Source organism: Melanotaenia boesemani, chromosome 18, assembly GCF_017639745.1.
Source record: "Melanotaenia boesemani isolate fMelBoe1 chromosome 18, fMelBoe1.pri, whole genome shotgun sequence".
NCBI lineage: Eukaryota > Metazoa > Chordata > Actinopteri > Atheriniformes > Melanotaeniidae > Melanotaenia > Melanotaenia boesemani.
Window position 1 is genome coordinate 21,017,421 of NC_055699.1, and position 25,113 is coordinate 21,042,533.

General features: G+C 42.6%; 2 protein-coding genes across 2 annotated transcripts in view; one reads left to right on the forward strand and one right to left on the reverse strand.

Moving 5' to 3' along the window:
• Window positions 1–16,133, forward strand: part of dnah5l (dynein, axonemal, heavy chain 5 like) — a 55,932-nt gene extending 39,799 nt beyond the window's left edge. The window contains exons 71-97 of the mRNA XM_041967915.1: window positions 123–268; window positions 3,232–3,366; window positions 3,509–3,610; window positions 3,698–3,811; window positions 6,243–6,410; window positions 7,017–7,121; window positions 7,289–7,402; window positions 7,488–7,664; window positions 7,926–8,120; window positions 8,244–8,399; window positions 8,493–8,675; window positions 9,929–10,099; window positions 10,240–10,491; window positions 10,567–10,693; window positions 10,781–10,902; window positions 10,979–11,128; window positions 11,225–11,389; window positions 11,504–11,721; window positions 11,837–11,892; window positions 12,063–12,184; window positions 12,279–12,429; window positions 13,375–13,574; window positions 13,653–13,841; window positions 14,178–14,310; window positions 14,587–14,795; window positions 14,872–15,093; window positions 15,607–16,133. Of these exons, the coding sequence (XP_041823849.1) occupies window positions 123–268; window positions 3,232–3,366; window positions 3,509–3,610; window positions 3,698–3,811; window positions 6,243–6,410; window positions 7,017–7,121; window positions 7,289–7,402; window positions 7,488–7,664; window positions 7,926–8,120; window positions 8,244–8,399; window positions 8,493–8,675; window positions 9,929–10,099; window positions 10,240–10,491; window positions 10,567–10,693; window positions 10,781–10,902; window positions 10,979–11,128; window positions 11,225–11,389; window positions 11,504–11,721; window positions 11,837–11,892; window positions 12,063–12,184; window positions 12,279–12,429; window positions 13,375–13,574; window positions 13,653–13,841; window positions 14,178–14,310; window positions 14,587–14,795; window positions 14,872–15,093; window positions 15,607–15,840 (4,316 nt within the window). The 3' untranslated portion in view covers window positions 15,841–16,133. The remainder of the gene's footprint in view (window positions 1–122; window positions 269–3,231; window positions 3,367–3,508; window positions 3,611–3,697; window positions 3,812–6,242; window positions 6,411–7,016; window positions 7,122–7,288; window positions 7,403–7,487; window positions 7,665–7,925; window positions 8,121–8,243; window positions 8,400–8,492; window positions 8,676–9,928; window positions 10,100–10,239; window positions 10,492–10,566; window positions 10,694–10,780; window positions 10,903–10,978; window positions 11,129–11,224; window positions 11,390–11,503; window positions 11,722–11,836; window positions 11,893–12,062; window positions 12,185–12,278; window positions 12,430–13,374; window positions 13,575–13,652; window positions 13,842–14,177; window positions 14,311–14,586; window positions 14,796–14,871; window positions 15,094–15,606) is intronic.
• Window positions 16,134–16,612: 479 nt separating this feature from the next.
• On the reverse strand, window positions 16,613–24,344 carry cavin4b (caveolae associated protein 4b). Its single transcript, XM_041967916.1, has 2 exons — window positions 23,767–24,344; window positions 16,613–19,293 (listed from the first exon to the last, which is right to left on the reverse strand). Exons 1-2 carry the CDS (start codon window positions 24,127–24,129, stop codon window positions 18,733–18,735), a joined length of 924 nt encoding a protein of 307 aa, XP_041823850.1. The 5' UTR covers window positions 24,130–24,344; the 3' UTR covers window positions 16,613–18,732.
• Between the last annotated feature and the right edge of the window lie 769 nt (window positions 24,345–25,113).

Genomic DNA, 25,113 nt, shown 5'->3' on the forward strand with positions numbered 1-25,113 from the left:
GTGAGAAGGTTCCTAACAAAGCTGGATGGGCAGGGTTTGACCTTTTTAAAGATATTATGGTTCACATCAGGTCTGTAAAAAAACACTAAGTAAGAACATCATTCTCCATCTGCTTTCTGCAGGTCTGTGTAAACTTATGGAGGCGGAGCAGTCGGTATCTCGGCTCTCTGAAGAGCTGGTTGTGAAGGAGAAGGAGCTCGCTGTTGCCTCCCAGAGGGCAGATGAAGTCCTGCAGGAGGTTACTGCTAAAGCTCAGGCAGCTGAACAGGTTTGAAATATGAACATCTACATATCATAGGGAGGATCTGCATCTTAAAATGCTCTTTTTACCATGTCAACTCCTTGGCATGAAGTTTGCAGAATGGCCAGAAAAAAAAATCAATGCATGTGCTGGCTGTTGGTATTCCCAAAAAACAACTTGATTATCATTAATATTGATGAGTCAATGGCCAATTATATATATATATATATATATATATATATATACAGTGTTTGGGTAGTTACTCTAAAAAAGTAATTAGTTACTACTTCTGTAAATTGTAATGAAATTACTTTACTCGTTACTGCATTTAAACAGTAACTTCACTACTTATTACTTTACTTTACCATTTTTTAATTCACCATGTAGACATGGACAAACATCATAGCCGAATCATCACCGCTTGTCTGCTTAATGTTTACTGTATATTGTAAACAAAATGGCTTTAAAACCACCAAGAACAACATCCCTGTTTGTGGGAAGAAATGGGCACATTTTTTTCTAGTATTTTTCTAAACCTGGGAGATTCAATAGTCGACAGGGCAGCATGTCTCCTACAATGAACACTGCAACTAGCTTGTTAATTTCTGTCTTACTGGCTGCTGCGGTCCAGGATATGTTGAAAAAAGCTTAGCTTGTTTAGGAGAGTCGGCTGCTGAAGGATTCCTTCCACGGACTGGTGAGCGGGATTTGGGTTAGTGACCAAAAGCCTGTATCTCCATCTCCAGCTCTGTTTTTCTTTGGCTGTGTCCAAATGTGCACCCTACTCCCTACATAGGGGTCACGCCATTTTGTGAAAGTGTCCGAATGTCCAGAAAGAAAAAAGTAGGGCACTCAAAATTACCCACAATGCATCTTGAAAAGCAGTGAGCATCGATGGTCACTAGACGGGTCAATATAGGCCACAATGCATTGCGGGCACAAGCTCAACATGGCGCAAGGAGGCGAACAAATTGAACTGCGCGAAATTACCTATAAGCAAACAAACAAAGAATAAAATACAACATAAGAAATAAAAAAAAAAATATTTACACACAACTTTGGATTGGATTTGAAATAACATCTTGACGCGGGTTGTGGTTGTCGTGGTGACGGCGGTAGTCACGTGGTTTGTAGCAAGGAAAAATTAGGCAGCTTCGTGTCCGAATTGCCAAGAAAATGAGTGCATTATGTAGTGTGCTCTGTAGTGCACGAGGGGTTAGGGAGTAGGGTGGATATTCGGACACAGCTTTTCTCTTCACGCGTCATGTCACGCAAATCGATCTCTATGGCAACGTGCCCAGGCAAGCACACACACAGGCAGCAGCATGCGCGTACCACTTAAAACAGATCAGAACTTTCCACATAGGCAAACACGGCTCAAGTAACGCAGAAAAACATGTTACTGTAGTCCAGTAAAGTCAATTTGTTACTGATATTTTAAGTGTAACGCACTACTTTACTTCGTAAAAAAGTAATATTGCTACTGTAACGTGTTACAGTGTATATATACAGTGTTAGGAGTAACGTATTCCCAACACTGTATATATATATATATATATATATATATATATATATATATATATATATATATATATATATAATATATTATCATGTTCTACTTCATCCAGAGTATTTTCAGAAGTAAGAAGATGTTTTACTCATGTTGTGTAGCAGATGGAGGGGCCGTGGATAAGATTTATCCCCCTGTTTTGAGTGTACTTCAGTTGCCAAAAATAGACAAAATCTTTACAAAAATTTACCTTTGATATTGTGATTACTTTTATCATGATGACTTATGATGACAAAATAACAGATATTGTGACTTTAATGTTTATTCTACGTACAAAGAGTCTGTTTTAATCAAGCTGGCTTTGATAAATCCTCCCAACTGCCCAGAATTAGATACAGTGGATATAGAAAATAAATAGATTGACTTAATGCCTTCATTAGCATTTATGTCTCCATCAATATTTTAAAGAAGCAGCACTCAGTCATTTAGACATTGGTCACATTTAATGTTCTCTGCATTAAATGTTTAGGCTTACACGAGTAACAGTCAGTTAGAATAAAATATCATCATAACAACCCGTATTAGCAGGGTCGCTGCCCTGAATCATGCTGTAAACTCTAAGATGAGAAAATCAAATCTTAATAAAACAAAAACGCTACTTTTACATTAACAATGAAACCAGATATTAAATAAAGTAAATAGATAAATGTATAATCCTTGTGTCACCTTGTGAAATCATAATCGTCTGTGATTTCACTGTTTAAACTGTGTGTTCTTCGTACCACCTTTTGTTATATCGCTCATCTGTGATGTCATCATTTGATCTGTGTACAGTCTTTGTGCCACCTATATGTCAAATTTCTTTACATAAATATTAAAATCTGTTGTTTTTACCACTAAAATCAGCCCCATTATAGGCCTATGGAAAAATGCTATTTGAAAATTTGAATTCTAAAACATTTTTACAATTAATTGGACATATGCACAAACATGCCTGAAATGATGGTTAGATCAGTAGCAGCCTGTGTCTTCCTGTTAAATCCTTGACGACACTGGATCATGCTTTGCCATTCAGAAGGCTACAATATCTATAAATTTTAAAATGCCTTGATTTATTTTATTTTTTTTTTGTGGTGCCTCCTTTGGCACTCGGTGCCCTGTACGCAGTGTGTGCACGTGGTGGAAACAGGGGCTCTGCATATTAACACAGCAAGCATGCTGTGGTTATGTAAAACATGATGATGGTGGATAAAAGCAACTTTTCCAAACAGATGCACATCTGACATGAATACCTCTGTTTGGCCTCTTCCTCTTGAAGATTTTGTTGCACTTGCAGTAGAAGTTGTTTCAAACATGGACATGCAGTTCACCCTTGACAGAAAAATTGTCACAAGGCAGTTAAGAGGCTTCAGAGATGTAACGAGTCCCTCAGAAGTCAAACATGAAGCTAAAACACATAATTCTGACTTTGTCTCTCCAGGTGAAACAGCAGGTTCAGACGGTGAAGGATAAAGCTCAGCTGATCGTTGATGAGATTGCTGCTGATAAAACAGCAGCAGAGTCCAAACTGGAGGCAGCAAAACCGGCTCTGGAGGCTGCAGAGGCTGCACTGCAGGTAACACACACATACACACACTTATCTGTGATGCTGTTGTCATGGTGACCCAGTAAACATCTGAAGCACACTGATGCTCATGTTGGAGATCCTGACTTCTTCCACTAATACCTGTATATACACTGCTGTTTTGTGTTGTCAGACCATTAAACCAGCTGACATCGCCACAGTGAGGAAGCTCCAGAAACCTCCTCATCTCATCATGAGGATCATGGACGCAGTGCTGCTGCTGTTCCAGAGGAAGGTCAAGAGTCTTGTTTGGTTTTACCATCATTCCAGACCACAGATTTAAATGTTTGCTGGACACTTGGTCTCTGTTTTTTACCTTTAGATTGAACCAGTGAATCCAGACCCTGAGTGGCCCTGTCCACGCCCATCTTGGAACGAAGCCATGAAGCTGATGCAGAACTCAACTTTTCTCAGCATGCTGCTCAATTTCAGCAAGGTCTCACACACTCTTAGATTTGTGCCATTAAACCTGTGGGAATCCTCATTAACATAGTGTCAAAGTTGACGGCACGGCTTCATCTGCTTCCACGGTGAATGGAAAGGAGAAAAAATGTTTACAAACAGTTTAATATGTAGAACAACTTTACTGTTTGACCAACATGTTTTGACTTGTGGATTTAATCAGGGTAATCTTAAAACGTCAATCATACATATATATATTTTTAATAGGAAAAGTTTGAAACAGGGAAAAACTGGTTGTAAAATGGAAACATTCAGACATCAAAGCATCCCGACAGAAAACAAAACAATATGACTGAAAACAGAAAATGTCCAACAAGAGAAAAGAGCAAGCTGGAGGAAATGGGATTTTCATCTAGAAAAGTCAAACATAAAACAGCTGAAGAGAGAAAAACCAGGTCAGAGTGGACTGAAGAGAAGCAGGTGATGCTGAAACTTTGGTTTGGTGGGTGAACATAACCTGACTTTTTCTTTTAAAAAGTGCTGCTAAAGCTAGATAATCCAAAAACTAAACCTAAACTAAGAATCTCCAACAAAAGCATAAGATGAATGAACAAACAGATGCAACTAAAGATGGAAGCGACGCCCCAACGTCTAGTACTGAACAAATGGAAACTTAATAAATACTGAGAGGGACGGATGACAAGGAAGGAGCAGGTAGGCGATCAGTAACAGAGGAACAGGTGTGACAGGAGAACAGGAAGTAAAAGAAAACCAGAAAACAAACTAAACCAGAACAAAATAAAAGAACTAAGATGAACCCAGCAGAAGAAAAACTCACAGACACGTTTAATGTTGCAGCTTTTCAGCACTGAGCCAAACCTGTAAGTGTTAAACAGCTGTGGGCTCTTAAAGTCTGAAGTGAATAAAGAAGTGTGTGAGTGTGTCGGTGTGTGTTAAAGGGAAACTCCCGTCTCATGTTATCACAGTGCAGCCTTCACCTGCTGCCACCGTCTGAGTGTCACATGCCTGCTAAGCTGAGGATTAGTGGAGTTCTGCTCAGAGCTGCAAAAACCCGGAACTCTGTGTGTGTCTCAGCCATCAATGCAACACAACTCCCGCTGAAAGAAAAGCTCAAAAGCTCAAATACGGTCCTAAAATCTAAAAACACATCTGTAAAGATTCACATCAATGTTCATGCAGGAACATACGAACTATGATCAGACTTGGAGATCTGCAGCCTCTGGTGGTAGAGCATGTGCATGTGAAAGCTGAAAATGGCTTCTCACAGTGACTTTCATGTTGTAAAAATATGTATTTTAGCTCAAACCGTGGTTGTTTTCTAATTTTACTGACCAAATTTAGTTTAAACAAAGCCATGAAGTGAGGAGTGTTAAGTGTTGTCATGTTACTGATGCATCTCGATCTCTTGTCTCATGAAGGCCGCTGCAGCAAACTGCTCCATCCAACCTTTCCTCTTCCCTCATGACAACTTTGTGGCTTAGTAAACAGTAAACTTGACAATAACATCTTCTCAGATGTGGAAAACACTCAGTTTATGTCACATGTTGGTTTGATTAGACACCATATTTTTTTTCTCACCTGCTTTGAGGGTTTTCTCTCGACACAAACTGAATTCAAACTTCAAGATCATGTTGGTAAACTCAAACTGGAAGATCAGATTTAGGCTCTATCAGCTTATTCAGCAAGTTTTACATTCAGTGGTCCGATCAGGTTTCTCATATTAAGCTCCATAAGCTTCATTTTGTAAGCCAAATTAACTAAATCTATCAATGCAGCAAGGGATATGAATGGAAGTGAAGGCAGAGCGATCCTAACACAATGGCACTTCCAGCATGCTCAACACCACTGACTTGTCATTACAAGTCATCAAGGTATGAACGAAAGACTCAACCTACAATCAGCTCAGGCTCCAAAGTTGATCAGAGTTCTTGTTCTTAGATTGTGTCTCTAAACAACCGAGCTGTTAGGAGGGTGTTGTGTGATCTATACAGGAGACCTCCACCAACATTTGAAAACTAAATAAAAGCCATGGATAAATTCAGGATATCTGAATGAGCTGTGATAATCACATGCTTCTATGTTTTATCTTGAAGTAATTGGTTATCTATAAGTCCATTTTTTTTTCTTGAATCTAAATGACAATCAATTTGTAATTTGTAAACATTTAGTTTATGCTGTTGTTAGTATATTGTGTGCAGCTCTGTAACTACAGCTGACCTGAGCTGGGATGATGTGTACCTTTCCAGCTCTAATTAACAGTCTTTTTGCTGAAGCACAGCTAAAACTGTCCCCAGTGTAGCTGCATTTCTCTAGTTTCTATGAGAAATAATCTATGAAGATCAAAAGGTGTGACAAACAGATGTTATGTTGTGGTTTCAGAGCAGGGATGTGACATCAGACTCCTGTTTCTATCAGTGATCTGGCTGGTGCTGTTTGTGCTGCAGGACTCCATCACAGAGGAGGTGGTGGAGCTGCTGGCTCCGTATCTGGACATGGATGACTACAACATGGAGTCCGCCAAGAGGACCTGTGGAAACGTGGCCGGACTCTGCTCCTGGACTCAGGCCATGGTTGATTTCTTTGCCATCAACAAGGAGGTGCTGCCTCTGAAGGTACATCCAGATAATCATCCAAAAACTAAAGCCCAGTTCTAACCAGTCCTGGGGTAGTGGTTATGGTTAGGGTTAAGGTGTCAACATCAGGACCAAACAGACCCATACTAATTATTGAGGTTAAGACTTGGTTTTAGGTTTAGGGATTGGACTGAGGGTTAGGATGTGGGAACTATGACATAGGTTCTTCTGGCTTATCCACTGACTGGGTGGTTGAGGATGGAGAATCAAAGCTGATGCATGAACCATCTGGACCACCTGCAGCTCTCTGATCTACCTGTGGTTGGTCCAAAATAGGTTTTTCATCACACCTGCTGGATTGTCAGGTGTGAGGCATTATTTACATTATATGTTTACTGGAGTATAAAGTAAATAGAAAGAAAAATAGTATGTAGATTAATTTCTTTTTCATGTTGTTTAAATTGTATTTTCTTCATAATTCTTTGTACATCTTTAGTAGAGGACCAAGGGTTATGGCAAATATGTCCAACTCCATTCCTGAAGAAAGTTGATGGTTGTCTTCCTTAAAATTAATTTAACTCTCTTTGTGGATCGGTTTGGTTCACATGGGGATGTTCAGAGAAAAGTGTGTTGGTATGTGTGCAGGCAAATCTGGCCCTGCAGGAGGCTCGTCTGGCGGTTGCTCAGGCTGAACTTGCTAAAGCTCAGGAGCAGCTGGATGCTAAGCAGCAGGAACTGGACGCCGTGCAGGTAAACACACACAGACCGCAGTTTCCCAAGTTTATCTATAAAATTGTATTAGAAGACAAGTCAGCTTCTTGTTTTCCGTCTCACCTTGACTAGTGTGTTGTCTTCAATTTAAACTTTTAAGCGTTTAAAGGTAGAAGTAACTGACATGGCGTGATCTTCATCTTCAGGCTCTTTATGATGCTGCCATGAAGGAGAAGCAGGCCCTGCAGGACGACGCTCAGGCCTGCCGCCGTAAGATGGCCAACGCCACAGCTCTGATCAATGGGCTGGGAGAAGAGAAGGTTTGTTTTCACCTGATCCATCTAAATCTGACCGCCAAACGTTCCTTCCTTCATCAATCTATGTCCTGGACTTGTGGCGTTTCAGGTCCGTTGGACCAACAGCAGTGCCGGGTTCCAGACTCAAATCCAGCATCTGGTTGGGGACGTCCTTCTGTCCACTGGCTTCCTGTCCTATGCCGGGCCTTTCAACCAGGAGTACCGCACCCTGCTGCTGCAGCTGTGGAAGGGGGAGCTGGAGGAGAAACACATCCCCTTCAGTCCTGTAGGACCTCTCTGCTCACATCTAACAGTCCATGAAATACTTTTCATCAAACCCGTTTAAGCTGTTTAATTTCTAATGTAAAATACTGACAACTAGTCAAAAATAAATAAATAATATTTCTGATAAGAAAGTCTTCCCTTTAACAGGTTTTTGTTTGCTTTCTCTTTATTCTGAATCATATCATAGCAACAAAAACAGTTGAAAACTCTTGTAACACCAGCTGATGATGTCACATGAGTCATGATCTCATCTGCTGAACAGAACCTGAATGTGATTGGTCTGCTGGTGGACAACGCCACGGTGAGCGAGTGGAACCTGCAGGGTTTGCCCAGCGATGACCTGTCCATCCAGAACGGCATCGTGGTGACGAAGGCGTCCCGCTACCCACTACTCATTGACCCCCAGGGCCAGGGGAAGACCTGGATCCAGAACAGAGAGCAGGACCAGCAGCTGCAGGTCAGGATGGGTCATGATCCAAATTCCAACAATTTCTCTCTGGGATTAACAAAGTATTTCTGACTCTGACATCAGGACATATTTCACGGCTTTCATAAGTGTCTTTGATCATCTGTATCTCAGGTGACGTCTTTGAACCATAAATATTTCCGATCCCACCTGGAGGACAGTCTGTCTCTGGGGCGCCCCCTGCTGCTGGAGGATGTAGGCGAGGAACTGGACCCTGTCCTAGACAACATACTAGATAAAAACTACATCAAGTCAGGCTCCACACACAAGGTGAAACAGCTGAGACCTCAGCTGACCCCAAACATGGATTCACAGTGAAGACTGTAAGCTGTTGAAGTCTTCTTCCTCCCCCCCCCCATGCAGGTGAAGGTTGGAGATAAAGAGGTGGATGTGATGAAGGGCTTTACGCTCTATATCACCACCAAGCTTGCCAACCCAGCGTACAGCCCTGAGGTCAACGCCAGGACGGCCGTGGTGGACTTCACCGTCACCCAGCGAGGCCTGGAGGACCAGCTGCTGGGACGAGTCATTTTGCTGGAGAAACAGGTCGCTACGCCCAGCAGGGCTGTAACAATCCATCAATTCGATCATCAATGAGCAAACAGCATCCAGCCAAATTAAAAATATACAGAATGTGTCACTGTCTGCTTTTGTTAAAAGAACAAGGGTTTTTTTTCCATTTAAATGTGTAATTGAGAGAGAACTTTTGCAGATTTTCTCAGTGACGGGCCCCCTAGTGAGGGTTAATTCGGTACAGTGAGCTCTCTCCAGCCAGTAAAAGACAATCTTATTTTGACTTTTGTCTTGTCTCTTGCTCTGTCCTTTTCTCTCTTACTTTTCTATTCTTAAACTGATAATGTCTTCTTGCATTTCTTTGCTGAATCAGGCACAGCACAAGTTTAAAATGGCCGGTGTTTCTATCTACTTGCTAAGGTGCAACGCAGTACGTAAAGCGAACCCCAACTGCTACGTCATGTGGTGTCCCGGAGGAAAAAGCAAGCAATGCATTCAGAAGCAGCAATGGCTCCAGAAATGATAGAAATCACTGTACCATCAAACAAGTCCAAAACAGAGTTTTAAGGTCGTAAAATTATGTAGAGCATCTTTAAAAATTTTTAATGTTGTCCTGTTGTCTAACAGAACACACACAAAGATGGCGCAGCGTGGCTCAGTGGGTACAGTGACTGTCTTGTAACCCGAGGGTTGCCAAGTTTGATCCTCGGCCTGTCAAGTTCATGTCGAGGTGTCCTTGAGCAAGACACCGAACCCCAAATTGCTCCTGATGGGTCGTGGTCGTGGTTGTGGTGAATGTAATGTATAAAGTAAAGCGCTTTGGGTACCCTTCCAGGTACAGTAAAGCACTATGTAAATACAGAACATTTACCATTTACCAAAAAAAAAAAAAAAAAAAAAAAAGAAAAAATCTCCTTTTAAAAAAAAAAAAAAAAAAAAAATTAAAACAGGGGAAATCATTTAATTTATTTCATGGTGACATCTCCTCATATATCGACTAAAATTCCTGAAAGCTGTGGAAATTCCTGGAAAATTCACATGACTTAGAAAAAATTTACTTCATGAAACTTGTTTCTAAAATTGCAGCTTTTTGTCAACTTAGTGACTTAATGGAAAGCAGACAAACATTTTACATATAAGTGGATGGAAATTAACTAAACTACTGGAAATGAAAAATAATTCTAAGCTATTAGTGCAAAGTTTTGCTCTGCATATTCGATGAGCTTGAGCAGTGACTTTGTCCAGATCCTGAACATCAACACATGACATCTTTGTGGGTCCAACAGGAGCTTGAAGCGGAGCGAGTGATGCTCCTGGAGGAAGTGACATCCAACAAGAGGAAGATGCAGGAGCTGGAGGACAGTCTGCTGTTCAGGCTGACCAGCACAGAAGGATCACTGGTGGAGGACGAGTCTCTCATTGAGGTCTTGAGAGTCACCAAGACCACGGCACAGGAGGTCCCACAGTCCCTTCGCTTGGGAATTAAATTTTTCTCCACTTCTTTTACTTAAATTTGACCTTCTATGTTTTAGAGTTGAAACATCAAACCAAAGTTTCTCTGATGAAAGCAACTAAATCTTGTCTTTTTGTCCTCCAGGTGAGTGAGAAGCTGTCTGTTGCTGCGGAGACGGAGGTAAAGATCAACCAGACCAGAGAGGAGTACCGAACGGTGGCCACCAGGGGGAGCATCCTTTACTTCCTGATTGTGGAAATGTCGCTGGTTAACGTCATGTACCAGACGTCGCTGCGACAGTTTCTGGGCCTCTTCGACTCATCCATGCTGAACTCGGCCAAGTCACAGCTCACCTCCAAACGCATCAGCAACATCATCAGCTTCCTCACCTACCAGGTGCTGGTCAGCCTCAGGCTCTGGTTTCTGGCTAAACAGTGGACAACAGTTGTAACTGCCTATCTGTCTCCTTAGGTGTTCTGTTACACAGCCAGAGGTCTGTATGAGGAGCACAAGCTGCTCTTCACTCTGCTGTTAGCTCTGAAAATTGATCTGCAGGCACGAAATATCTCGCACTCAGAGGTGCTCACTTTCATTAAAGGTTAAACAGATTTATCATCCTTCATCTTCCATCTACCTCTTTTTCTCCACATGAATAAAGGCTTAAAAAATCAGTTTCTGTGTGCAGGTGGTGCCTCTCTGGATCTGAACTCTGTCCAATCTAAACCTCTGCGCTGGATCCTGGATCAGACATGGCTAAACCTGGTGCAGCTGGCCAGCCTGCCTCAGTTCTATCAGATCCTGACCCAGGTAAGAACTCAGCTCTCAGACAGTCGAGCAAGTTGAGCAGGAAATATCACACAGACAAGATTCAATTTCTGTCCAGGTGATCCAGAGCGAACGTGCCTGGAGGGCATGGTTTGACCGTCCGGCTCCAGAGAATGCCACGCTGCCCAATGGGTACGAAGAGGGGCTCAACACCTTCCAGAAGCTTCTGCTCATCCGGAGCTGGTGTCCAGACCGAACCATCGCTCAGGTTTGATTGCTAGCTCTCCTCACACACAGCAGAGACTGACATGTTTATGATGTTGTGCTAACAGAGATGTGTGGTGTGTGTGCGCATTCTGCACAGGCAAGGCGCTACATCTCAGAGTCTCTGGGCCAAAAGTACGCTGAGGGGTTGGTCCTGGATCTGGAGGCCATGTTGGCAGAGAGCGACAACAGGACGCCAATGGTTTGTCTTCTGTCGATGGGTTCTGACCCGACTGAGAACATCGAGAAACTTGCTAAGAGTAAGGTGAGTTGGAGGAGGGATGTTATGAATGGTGTGTTTGGTATGATGAGAAAAATGTTTGTATTTGGTTTGAGATGGATGTGTAGTTGAGCAACAGTCTTTGTTCTCCAACTGTAGGGGGCATCCTGTCGTCCCATCTCTATGGGGCAGGGACAGGAAGTCCACGCCCGCAGGCTGTTAGCCAACAGCATGACAGACGGTGGCTGGCTCCTCCTCCAGAACTGCCACCTGGGACTAGGCTTCCTGGATGAGCTGCTGGAGACGGTGACCATGACAACACCAGCAAGCGTGCATAAAGGTTTCCGGCTGTGGCTGACAACAGATGTGCACACCAGGTCTCTGATACCACAACACAAAGTCTGCATCAACAACTTTATTCTCGGAGGCTGATGTTAGTTTCTGGTTGTTATGCTGCCCTGTTCACGCTGACATCACTGTGTTTATTAACAGATTCCCCATCACATTCCTTCAGTCCTCCATCAAGTTCACCAACGAGCCTCCACTCGGTACGAGTCTGGTTGTATTCTGTGTTAATTTAGCTCAGTGAATCAATGAATCTCAGGTCATCCTTATCTCATTTACTGACCTGCTCATAAAATGATTCCTATCACTCTCTTTTGCTTTGTGATTCCAATATGTGAACATGTTTACATCCAAATTCCCTTTTATCTGTCAGGGATCAAAGCAGGTCTGAAGAGAACTTTCAGTGCCGTCACTCAGGATCAGTTAGAGATGAGCAACCTGCCTCAGTGGAAACCGCTGCTGTACGCTGTGGCCTTCCTACACACCACTGTGCAGGTATCCATCTGCGCTAACAACCAAAACGAATGATATTGATGATTTGTCTGACTCCTTTTTTACCTTCTCTTCACATCCCATGTCCTACCATCAGGAGCGGCGTAAGTTTGGACCACTTGGCTGGAACATCCCCTATGAATTCAACCAGGCAGATTTTACCTCCAGCCTGCAGTTTGTCCAAAACCATCTGGACAGCCTGGACGCCAAGAGAGGCGTGAACTGGAACTGTCTGCGCTACATGTTGGGTAAGCCCTCTTTATATCTGCTTTACAACTGAACGAGAGTAAGTTTCATCCATCTGATTAATAAAAGAAAGCAGTAATTACTGCATTATATTGACCAAATGCAAACAGATACAACATGAGATGGCATAACAATATTCAGCAAGAGCAGATACAGCGAGATACATGACATAAAATGAACCAGCATGACAACACATCAAAAACAGTGAAAAACAGTGACAAGCGATGCAAAACAACAACATGTAAAACAACCACAGTGGAAGATGCTTCACCAAAGGTACAGACAATATGATAGAACTAAACACAAGAAAGGAGATCATGTATCACATTAGACTTAAAACACCAACTCACTGCATGATGGTTGATCTTTGACCGTTTGTCATTTCAGCTGTTCATGTCTTGAGGCTTTTTCTCTATAAGGGTTAAAATAAATCACAGTGAGCTCATCCAGCTGCACAGAACCTGTTAAACCTAATTTATGATTACCTTTACGTAAGTAAATAAGTACGTCCATGTCAAACGTTGCTTAAAGTCACTGTCCGCGTGCTCCCATGTGTCCACTAGAGGGCAGTGCAGAGTTCAGCATTTACCTCCAAGTTTTGATGTCACTTTCAGACGTTATTAGTGAACATGGTGATGGTGAAAGAGATCACGATAATGGACACTCAGAAACTCAGACATTAAAAAGGTAGTGCAGATGACAGCGGTGGTCTGCATAGCTTTCTCTTCTTTGTTCCTTTGGCTGGTTACATGTGAACTATACTATACTATACTGCCCCCGTAGTTTCTGATGATAATGCTCTGTTTGCTGCATCTGGGTATGAATCTGCAAACTTTCTGAAAACAGACTGAAATGCACACATAAAGAAAACAGAAGATGGACAGAAGGATCTGTCTATAGATATCTAACATTAGACTGGATTGTATTTCTTTGTGGTGTTTATGAAGGCGAGGTCCAGTATGGCGGCCGGGTCACAGATGACTTGGACAAGTGTCTCCTCAACACATTCACTCACGTCTGGTTCAGCGAGAAGACCTTCAGCAACGACTTCTGCTTCTATAAGGGCTATAGCATTCCCGCCATGGCCAAGACCATCCAGGACATCCTGCAGCACATCGAGGCGCTGCCGCCAATCGACTCACCTGAGGTCTGAACACGCTCGTTGGAAACTTTATGATGCTGCGGGAAGACTGCTTTCTTAGAGCGTCTGTCTACCTGTCTGCAGGTGTTTGGGCTCCACCCTAACGCTGACATTACCTATCAAACAAACCTGGCCAATGAGACTCTCAATACTATCATCAACATCCAGCCAAAGGAGAGCGGGGGTGGAGCAGGAGAGACCAGAGAGGCCAGTGTGCAGAGACTAGCCAATGAAATGTTAGAGAAACTGCCACGTGACTACGTGCCGCATGAGGTGTGTGGATGGGTATTCAAATCCAAAGGATTATGACCTAAATGAAAAAGTTAAACATTACTCCTTAATCTGTTGAGGTCAGTTAACTTAACCTGGAAAAGGCTGGCATGAAAGTTAGCATGTACAAAAAGGCTAAGCTACGTTAAGCTAATACTGGCAGAAAGCCAAGCAGAGATAAGCTACATGTGCCAAGAAGTCTGTTTTCCAACATGTCAAACTCTACATAAAAACAATGAAATGATGTGCTTACAGAGGTGATCAGTTACATTATATAATTATATAGAAATGTGTGTCATATGTTTTTCTGGAGGAAAATTAAATCTAGATGTTTTAAAGGTGAAAGCTCAACTGCAGAAGATGGGTCCCCTTCAGCCAATGAACATCTTCCTCAGACAAGAAGTGGATCGCATGCAACGAGTCATCAGCAGTGTACGGAGCACGCTCATTGACCTTCAACTGGCCATCGACGGTCAGTCACACATGAACACATTTTCACACTGGTTTCACTACGGTCTATTTAATCTAAGACTAACTGCTCTTCATGGGAACTGAAAGTGGGCCCACATTACTCTTTTATTTTTTTGTTAAACATCGTTATCTCAGTAATAGGAATTGTTTTCTTGAGATAAAGGCATAATTTATTTAATAAAATCTAAAGTTTTTGTTTTCATTAGCTCATGATTCATATAAAACCCAACTCAATGGATTTAATGTGACAGATTTCTTTTTGTGTTTGTGGCTGCAGGCACCATCATCATGTCGGAGGACCTCCGCAATGCTCTCGACTGCATGTTCGATGCTCGCGTCCCTCGCCTGTGGCTGCGGCTCAGCTGGCCGTCAGCCACGCTGGGCTTCTGGTTCAGTGAGCTGCTGGAGAGAAACCAGCAGCTCAGTGCCTGGATCAGCACCGGCCGGCCAAACCAGTTCTGGCTCACCGGCTTTTTCAACCCACAGGTTGGTTCAGAAGTTTGGCAACATAAGAGTTTGGAAACACTCTGGTTGTATTTACACATGAATGTTTTTGTTTAAGGGTTTTCTGACCGCCATGCGTCAGGAGACAACACGCTCCAACCTATCCAGAGGTTGGGCCTTGGATACCGTCACCCTTAGCAATGATGTCACCAAGATGATGAAGGAGGATGTGATGGCTCCACCTCCAGAGGATGTGGGCGGGGTTTACATATATGGCCTCTTTTTAGACGGGGCGGGGTGGGACCGACGCGGCGCCAGACTCACCGAAGCCCCACCCAAAGTTAGTTTTCCTGTTTTTATTCTATATTCAATCAAAGCTTTGAAATATATATTTAAAAATCTATTTTAAAATGAATAATTAAAACATTACAGTTGTATTAATTTGTATTAATTGAAAAAAATCTTTCTGGCTTTTTTGAAGAAAAAGGATTAAAAGAAATTTTATTTATGAACTAGAAGCACGCAAAGAGCGCAGATCTCCACCAAGCCATTGTCTTTTCTTTTTTTTTTTTGCCAATGACTGGGGCATTATTTTATTTAGAAGCTCTAATGGCAAAATTATCCACATCTCCTCATACTAAAGAATCATTTTAAAGATTTCTGAATCCAGGCAGTAATCTGGATAACTTCTAAAACCTAATCGCTTGTTCCTTATTCCATTTCAGAGATTTCCTGAAAATTTAATCAAAATCCATCCATAACTTTTTGAGATATGTTGTTAATAGACAAACCAACAGCACCAAATACCTGACCTCAGATAATCCTCAATGAAATGATGTATCTGCCTCCTCAGGTCCTCTTCACTGCCCTCCCAGTGGTGCACATCTACGCTATCAGCTCCGCCAACATGGCTGACAGTAAGCGGCAGCCTGGAGGGGGTGGCACCATCAGCCTGTACTCGTGTCCGGTCTACAAGAAACCGCGTCGCACGGATCTGAACTTCATCTTCTCGCTCCAGCTGAGGAGCGTGCAGCCAGCTGAGTACTGGACACTGCGAGGCGCCGCGCTGCTCTGTGACTGCAAGTAACCTACTGACCACGGTCACATGACCTACATCTGCTGTTCCAGTGCAGAGACAGTGATTATTGTATGCTGGGAGAAAAGCAGCAAGCTTGGCGACCTTTGATTAACTAAAGATGTGAAAATTCTTATTTATCCAATTAAAATCACAAAATCTTCTGAAATTTTTAGATACTGTAGGTTTTAAGAGGTTTTATAACACTGAAAGTCGAGATAACAGTTGAATTATGTTTTAAAAATGACTAAACAGAGAGGTCTTTCTTTCTTAGAGTTCAGGGAAAACAATGTCAGGAAATAAAAGTCTTCATTTATTGTTATAGGTTATAAATGCCACAATTAAATTATGTGCTAACCACTTATTTTTTAACTCACCTCAGTAATATCATGACCTTGTCTGTTCTCTACCCACACATTTCGCTGTGTTGCCCATTCCACAGAAGCATGATCCTTACAGGTTATACCTTGTTATAATGGTAACTAATTTGGCTTTCCAGTGATGTATAATACAACACAACCTATTAAAGGGGAGAAAATGTTGACCAAACACAAATTTTAATTTATGTGCTAAGTTTAGAAAAACCTTCCAACAGATTCATGAGCAGAGCTTTAAGAAAGACAGCGAATGGAAAAAAAAGCACATCAAGAGGGAAAGCAAAACATTCCTACTGATTTTTATAGTAAAATGTTAAACTAAATTCAATAATGACACGGAAATCAACAGTAGAACTTGTGTATTGATGTACTTAAAGGAAGAGCCGACTTTTCTCTGGGTACAGAAATGATTCAAGTAAACCTTTATTTTCTCATGTCAAACACAAACTGCTGAAATGTTTTATTTCTGACTATCTGCAGCCATGCAATCACTCTAACTTAAGCTAAAAATAAAACAAAAATCAAGATTACAGTAGAGACGTCAGTGATCAATATGGCAAGCTTTACTTGGAGAATAAATATCAATCACCAGGTTATTTGTTAGAGAAAAACCTCAGAAAAGGCTAGCTTTATTTTCAGCCTGATGGGATGTGCTGCTTTTCAGGGTTCCACAGTTCAGTAGAAACCTCTGTTGTAACCGACAGGAAAGCAACTTTGGTTGAAAGTTAGAGGTGGAGTCAAATATGCAGCCCCGCCTCTCTTCAAGCTGCAGTTACATAACATCTGCATATTGACCTGTGGGAACTTTCCCCAGTAACTTTAAAGATACTTTCTGTTTTTCTACTGCAGGAACCAGAAACTTAAAGTAATAGGAAGAAATTTTAAACCAACCACAGTTAGAAGGAAATTCTTTTGAAAATACTCTGTCAAAACATTTCTAATTGGTTGAGTACTCTTTGTCTTTTTCCACCTTTTTGTCATATCTCACTTTTAGTCTGTCACAGCTTGTAAAACTGTTCACTTTTAGATATGCAACTGTTTGTAAACAGAATGTTTTATCACATATCTAGCTACTGTAATGAGTGGCCACATCACAGCACAGCTGGTGGGGTCAACAAGCTAAATAATAAATTATGAAGGGAACCTGCAAATGTGAAAACAAAACAGAGATAATTAGCAACCAGAGAATTCAAACGCCTTTTTTGGGGCTTGTCTAAGCACGAATAAAAAATAAAATAAAGACAAACCAAAACAAAACTGCCACATCTCAGCACACCCCTGCAGGAAGGTGCCACACTACTGATTTCTACAATTGACTCATTTTCCTAAACTTCCCAGGAATTTAGATCACAGTGGACGCATGACACCCATGATGTGGGCACTTCTGGTTGAAATGTTGCTTCGACTGTAGATCATGTCCTGTAAAGTAAATTTTAAAAAGGTCTTGGCAGGGTCTTACAGGGACGTTGAACTGACCGAATCTGATTCCCCTGAAATCTTTTAAACTTTCTACAAAACTTAAGTTTATTTTATTCTCTTTAAGAAATTTTTGCTGCAACTTTTTTCTTTTCCAACCATCCATTTTCTATACCTGCTTATGCCGACATAGGCTTGCAAGGGTTCTGGAGCCTGCCCCAGGGGATACTAGGCGAGAGGCATGGTACACCCTGAACAGGTCGCCAGTCCACTGCAGGGCCAACACAGAGAGACAACCGTTCATGCTCACACTGTGGGACTGTGGGAGGAAGACGGGGTACCAGGAGAACCCATTGGGAGAACGTGCGGAGTTACTTTCCCACTTATTACAAATTTTCAGAACTTAATTTCATCTTGCTATTTTTTTTTTTTTTTTGCCATACTCATCAAAGCAATGGAAAATGTTTCTTCTAAGAACACAAACTAGAGATCTTCACAGGTCTTCTGTCTCTGAAACCAGATTCAGAACTTTAACTGTGACAGTACAAACTATATTTCTGATCTGGTCTCACTCTGAGCTCTCTGTGTCATCAGTCTGCCACAAGCCAACCTTAGAACCCATGAAAACCTCTATGGAAACAAACCATTGTTACCAAACACAAAGTCCAGTTTATTCAACTGGGCTTTCTCTCTTTTTTCCAACATGTTACAGAACTAAATGTACCATATAACCATTCCATCTTCATCATCCAACATTTAAACCTCGTCAACATGCAAGCAAGTGAACAGCAACGGTGTGATATGAGAAGCTTTGTTCATTAGTTCAGAGTCAGTGTTTATTGGAAACAAAACAAAAATTGACCCTCTGTATCTTATGGATTCGGGGATAATTGTCAGTTCAAGAGTTTAAGAATCTATTGGATTATTGTCTTCATGTTCAGTCAGAATTGATCTGTTACTGGCCCGTTGTCTGCTCACTTCCCTCAACAATCTTCAGTAAAAGGTAATCTTTATTAAAACACCTCTGCTCCTCAGCAGACATCCCGGAACCTTCTTTCTCTCATTCAGTGTGGTCTCTTAAGTCCAAAGAAAGGGGCCCAGATCTAGTGGTTTATGACAGCTGTTTCATGTCGTACATTGGCACTTCGGACTCCTCAGCCTTGCCCTCATCATCAGCCACCCTGGCAGCATGCGGACTGCCCTTACGGCCTTTGGGAGGAGGAACGGGTACGGCTCCCTCTGCGGCTCCCTCGGCTCCTTCCTGACCCTCCGCCACTGTCCTCTCCTTCTTCAGGTTGAGTTTTGCTGGGACGTTCTTGGTGATGGTTTCCTTCAGCCTTTCACCTGACTGCTTCAGCCTCTCTCCGGACTGACGAATCTTCTCGCGCCTCTCTGCCGTCACGATTCGTTCACCGAATTTGCCCAGGTTCTCGCGGGTCTTGCTCATGTTCTCCTTTGAAAAGGTAGCTTTGAAGCTCTCAATGCGTGTCAGCCCTGTCTTCTTCGCACGGCCAGCTGCTGAGGAATCAGCCTCTTCCACCACCATGTATTCTTCATCAGACTCTGGAGGGAGCTCGAACTTATCCGGTTCCACTTCAGGTCTAGCTGCAGCAGCACCACTAGATTCTGCTGGCTCATTCCCTGGTGTGACAGCTTTCACCTCCTGGTCACCCTGAGGGAAAATACAGGACAGAGTGTGAACATCCTCATTTTATCTGAACTTGAACACATCGTGCTTAGTTTATATCATTCTGTACATAAGCTTCAAAAAGTTTGATAGTGATGTCAGGTTTAAATCCGTCTCTGAGTAAAGTGTGTCATGCAGACTTGACTGGTTTGTGTGCGGGCCTTGATCCTGTTTCCATAAATAAACTGCAGCACCTGTTCCTGCATCTCAGCTCTTGGCTGCAGGAAGCTAAACATATCAGCGAGTAGCAGCGGATGGTGCGAAATTGGATTGCCTTCAGCTTCAGGCTGCATCATGGCGTGCATCTGTTGGTAGCTCTGAGATCAGGTTACACTAAAATCTTGAAGCTGGAGCTGCAGAAAAGGCTAACCCTGATTAAACTGCCCTCACTCATTCATAGTGAGAGCTGACAACTGCAACCTGATGGGGTCCTACAGGCAAACAGAAAAGTTCAAATGACAAAACGTCAAAGCACTATTTTTATGTTTCTGCACTTTAACTTACTACAAAAGCAGTTGTGGTATGTTGGACTTGCAAAGAAGACACTCGACTTGAACTGCTGATAGTGTTCAGGATGCAGGACAGTTTTCTACACTTTGATCTGTGGTGAAATTTGAGATGTGAACTTTGAGGCACTAAATCTACAACCTCCTCCATGAAGGCCCATCTGAACCAAAAAAGTAAAGTGAAGTAATATTAAAAGATGAACATCTTAATGTATGGCATCAGGAATGTGTCTCCCGTGATGGAAAATATTCCTTTCCAATGACTAGCCTGTAACATGCTAATAGCAGCATCTGTATCTTTGATTACTTGCATCATCGGCACAATATGACACCTGATAGAGAGGCTGACATTTCCAGAGCTTTCACAGAGTGCATAGCGCTCATAACTGAGTTACGTAGCGGGAACGTGGAGATGGGTTTGCTAACAAGCCAAAAGTAAGCAAAGTGAAAAATGCTCCTCAAAAGCTCATGTCCTCTTCATTTCTTCTGCACAGAAACATGAATGTGAACAACAGTTCAAGGTTTGGAAGGAACTTATTCTGTGCTACACAAAGGAAATTCTGTTAATCTTTTATGCCTTTAGAAGATCCTTTGTTCATTAACTGTATTTGGTTTTACATCTGGAGATGAAAATGCTGCTAGGCAACCAAACACACCTCTTCTAAGTAATTGCCAGCAAATCGGTGAGTTTTAGTTACTGGAGGCATACTTTGTCTTGTTTTAAACCTTAGAGGAGCCAGGCTAACTGTCAAGCTGTTTTCAGACTAAGCTAGGCTAGTCATGCCCTGATATCAGTGTCGAATTCAAAAGGTGAAAGAAAAAGTTTAGAAGTGAATCCGCTTGGGAATCTTGAGGTTATTTTCAGTGCATAGTGCTGCAAAACCCATCCAGTAGGCCGTCCCAACTCAAGCAAGGCAGAGTGATCAAACATGAAGGGTGAAGGTTCATGATCCCAGTTTGACCTCTTCATCGGAGCATTTCCTTCCTCGGTCTAACTTAAACCTGCTGTCAGAGCAAGTAGCAGCCTGTTAGCAGCTAACAAATGATCGGACCAGGGATACAAGGGGATGAGCAAACAGCTATATTAGGAGATGGTGAAGGTTCAGACTCAGAATAACCTGGTCTGTCAGCACTCAGCTGGCACAGTCACTTACAGTACAGCAGACCCACAGAAGCTCTGAGAGCTCAAAACATGCTGTTTGATCGGTGGGTGTAAAAGGGAGTACGGACATGTTTTTATTTGGTTTCTATTCTCTACATCAAAGTTACGCTTAAGTTAAAGTTTGCATGTACAATAATCAAACACAGTAATTCAAACAAGTGTGCTGTAGGTTAGCTTTTCATTGCCTCAGAATGGAACAGGGGGAATATCTTCTCAGTATAACATCAGTATATGAATAAGGTTCTGCACCAAGTGGAGGAGTTCAAGTGTCTCAGGGTCTTGTTCACAAGTGACGGAAGGATGAAGTGGGAGATCAACAGGCAGTTCGGAGTGGCGTCTGCAGTGATGCGGACTCTGCATCAGTCTGTTGTGGTGAAGGAGGAGTTGATCTATGTTCCTACCCTCACCTCTGGTCACCTCTGGTCACCTCTGGTCCGAAAGAACGAGATCGTGAATACAAAAGGCCGAAATTCGTTTTCTTCGCAGGGTCTCCCTTAGAAGTAGGGTTAGAAGCTCTTTGATACGGGAGGGGCTCAGAGTAGGGGTGGCAGTGGCTCAGGTGATAGAGCGGGTCGTCCAATAACTAGAAGGTTGGTGGTTCGATTCCCAATCCCCCCAGTCATCTGTTGTCCTTGGGCAAGACACTTCACCCTCCGCGCCTCTAGTGTTGGCATCGCTGGTGATGAATGTTCAGTGATGGTCGGAGAGGCTGTAGACACGGTTTGGCAGCCACGTTTCCGTTAGTCTGCCTCAGGGCAGCTGTGGCTACAGACATAGCTTACCATCACCAGGTATGAATGAGGAGTGAAGGAATAATGAATACAATGTAAGCGTTCCTTGAAAAAAAAGCACTATATTATTATTAGAGTCGCTGCCCCTCTGCATCGAAAGAAGCCAGATGAGGTGGCTCGGGCCTCCGATCGAGATGCCTCCTGAACGCCTCCCTGGGTGACCCTGGGGAAGACCCAGATCACGTTGGATGGACTACGTCTCTCGGCTGACCTGGCAACACCTTGGGATCCCCATGGATGAGCTGGTGAATGTGGTCGGGGAGAGGGAAGTCTGGGTTTCTTTGCCACTGCAACCCGACCCCGGGTAAGCGGCAGAAAATGGATAGATGAATATAACATCAATATTGGATCATTTGTGTCATGGTTTGCATCCAGGGCCAGCTTTAAATTTAAGTCTAGTAATTAGTGGTTGATAAACTGATGCTAGTAACTGAGACATACACCGGTAAAATAAGAAGGTGACTACTCGCTTAGCCTTGGAACTTCTAATGGCTTTGAAATCAAGGGTAGACACATTGGATGAGACTGATGATTCATCTGATGTTCACATAAGTTTGCAGTGGGTGTGTTTTTATCAGCTACCAGCGTTAGCCTATTATTGGTCATATATGTAGCAGGCTTCAGCAAGGATGTGCTTCCTCTTCTCAGTACTCTGGATTTGTTTTACTTTGTCATATGATCAACATAAAGCAGAGAAAATAAAGCTGTGGTAGGGGTAATGAATGCCGGGTTAGTAGGTTTCAGTTAAAAGAAAAAATGTTGCAATATGTGATGCTACAAGCTAAAGAGTCCAGATTGTGCTCCATAATAGACCTGCAAAGAAACCTAACAATGACCCTAAAGATTCTTCGCCACACCGATGTAGACATAAAAATTAATTGTAGTGCAAGAATGGGGATCATGCATCTGAAGTTGCTCAGAATATGAACTGAGCTAAATCTTTCCCATTTCTTCACATATGCAGCTTGACCTCACTGTGCTGCACCCAGCCAATCATGCGACCTGATGACTCTGTAACTTAAAGTCTAGATTACGACAACTAAACCACACCCCACCGAGTTACTCACACATTTTTTAAGCCAACACGCTAGCTAACATGCTAACCCAAAAGCGGTATTTGTTTTAACAGTTTGAACATAAAGATATGCTTTTCCTTACTTTTCCGTTATGTCAGGCTAGATAAGTTCACACTAACACAATATCGCCATCATAGACTATTAATCTAAGCATGTGAGAAAAAACAACTGTTAAAACATGTCAAGAAAAAGCAGCAAATGAAATTTAATTCCTTCATTTTATATTAAAACTAAGTCTGGATTTTCTAAATGAACTAATTATTTTGAAGTGAAAGTCCACACAATGAGCCCAGGTCTGTGAAGTAACCTTTCAGCATGCTGACGTTTATGCAGGGCTAAAATAACCAGGTCACCAGCTGCTAACTGTGAAGGCCAAAGAAGTAAAATGAAGCCTTGTGTGTGCGTGTGTGTGTTCAGTTGTTGCTATTTCAACCCTTATGATGAAATGAGACATTTGTTGAGTGGCCCTAATGTTGAAAGACTTTAAATGTGGATTAACAGAGACATGTAGAACAAAGAAAAGTGATCATAAATGTTTGGTTATACGTGGATCAGTGTTGCAACATTTGGGTCTGGTGGGGTTGAAGACTTTGTTTGGAACAGGAGTGATTGTCTTTTTAGTGCAGATACAGTATAATTTTTAAGAGTCCATTTAAGCATGTTTGGTTCTGGGAAGACCTATGGACAACTTTTATTATATATACTTGTGTGATGGTAGACCAGCTCTGAATTCTTCCTGCAATGAAAGCACAGTTTGCTGCTCATCATTTAGTCATACTTAAACCTGATGCTTCACATCCTTCCCAGATGACAGTCGGAAAAAACGTTGCCTTTAACTGATCAGAACTTCAGAGGTTGTAAAGGATCATAAGACATCAGACCAACAATCACTAAACTCTAACAATTTCATCAATGATTCTCACCTGATAAATGACCACCCTGAACTTGTTCTTGGCAAGCAGGTCGCTCTGGGTGGCTTCCACCTTCTTAACCCTGATGTTCTGGTTCTCCACACGCACCCGGACATCCTTGATGTGGCGGCTGACCTTGCGAGTCTTCTCCAGCAGCCGATCAACAGTGGAGCTGGTGTTGGCGTGGTCACTGGTGAGCTTGACCACATCAGCCTGGATGGTTTTCACTGTGTTTTCCAGCTCCAGCTGACGCTCCTCCATGCGCTGCTGTGTGATCTGGACGCTGTCCATGAGGCCTGCCACGCGCTCCAGCAACGCCATGATGCTACCTGCATCATCTCCACCACCTGTTGGCAAGCCCGGTTTATCTGTCATACTTGCTCGTTGGTTTGTCTCTGAATTGCCTGGTTGGTCACTCGACGGTTTGAATCCAGTGATCCAAACAAAAAATGGAAGAACAACTTAACAAAATCCAGCAGAAACTTCTACAATTATCAGAAAAGATCACCAGATGAGGTTTGAGTCTAAAGAAAATTAAGGGGTAGAAGGGAGGAAGAGGAGAGGGAAAGGAAGAGGACAGGAGGACTGGATCACCTCTCTACAAATGGAGGTTCACCCTGAAACTATTGAGATCAACTAACAGACTCCACCCTGCTGGGCGAGGGGGGAGGGAGGAAAAGGGAGGGAATTATGGGGGGACTGAATTGAGATGAGGAAAAGAGCAGGATGAACGCTGAGAGGATCAGTGAGTTTTAACAATATTCACCACCAGTGAAGTTGTAGATTTTTCAGATAAGACTGTAAAGGCAAATATACCCAAGTGATAGTCTGATTCCGGTTTGCCTTGTTCGGACTTGGCATAAAGAGTTTATGAGTTAATCCCAAAGGATCTGAGAAGCACTGACTTGCCCATAAAGAACTTTAAAATGGAAATGGATCATGCAGGAATGTATGTGATAAAGGATCCCAGCGTCTCCCTGTGTTCTCTGCTTCTAAAAATACAGTGCTGGTAAAGTGACTCCCTGTGCTTCTTTGGGAGATGAGTGTATTAAAAGAAGTGGAAACCCCCTCCCACCTATTCCTCTATCATCCATCTATCAGCCATAATTTTTTCACTGGTTCTGTCTTAATCCCTTCCTTCTGCTTCAGACCTCCAAATGGAAGGATAGGTTTCTATAAAATCATGCTAACGCTTGCTATGGGTCCAATCTTTGTTGGCGCTAAGTGCTTGTAATTTAATCTAATGGGGTGGAGCCATGAGGTGGGAGGGGCAAATGGCTTACTGAAACAAGTTAGGCCAATGTTCAGTCAACGCAACAGCTTTGTGTAGCTAACTAACTGAGCTTGACCCCAGATGCT

Excerpts from the sequence above, each read along its gene's own strand:
- cavin4b (XM_041967916.1), bottom strand. The coding sequence starts at position 24,129 with ATGACAGATAAACCGGGCTTGCCAACAGGTGGTGGAGATGATGCAGGT. Across the intron at positions 19,294-23,766 it reads TCAGGGTGGTCATTTATCAG|GGTGACCAGGAGGTGAAAGC; the intron begins GTGAGAATCATT and ends ATTTTCCCTCAG.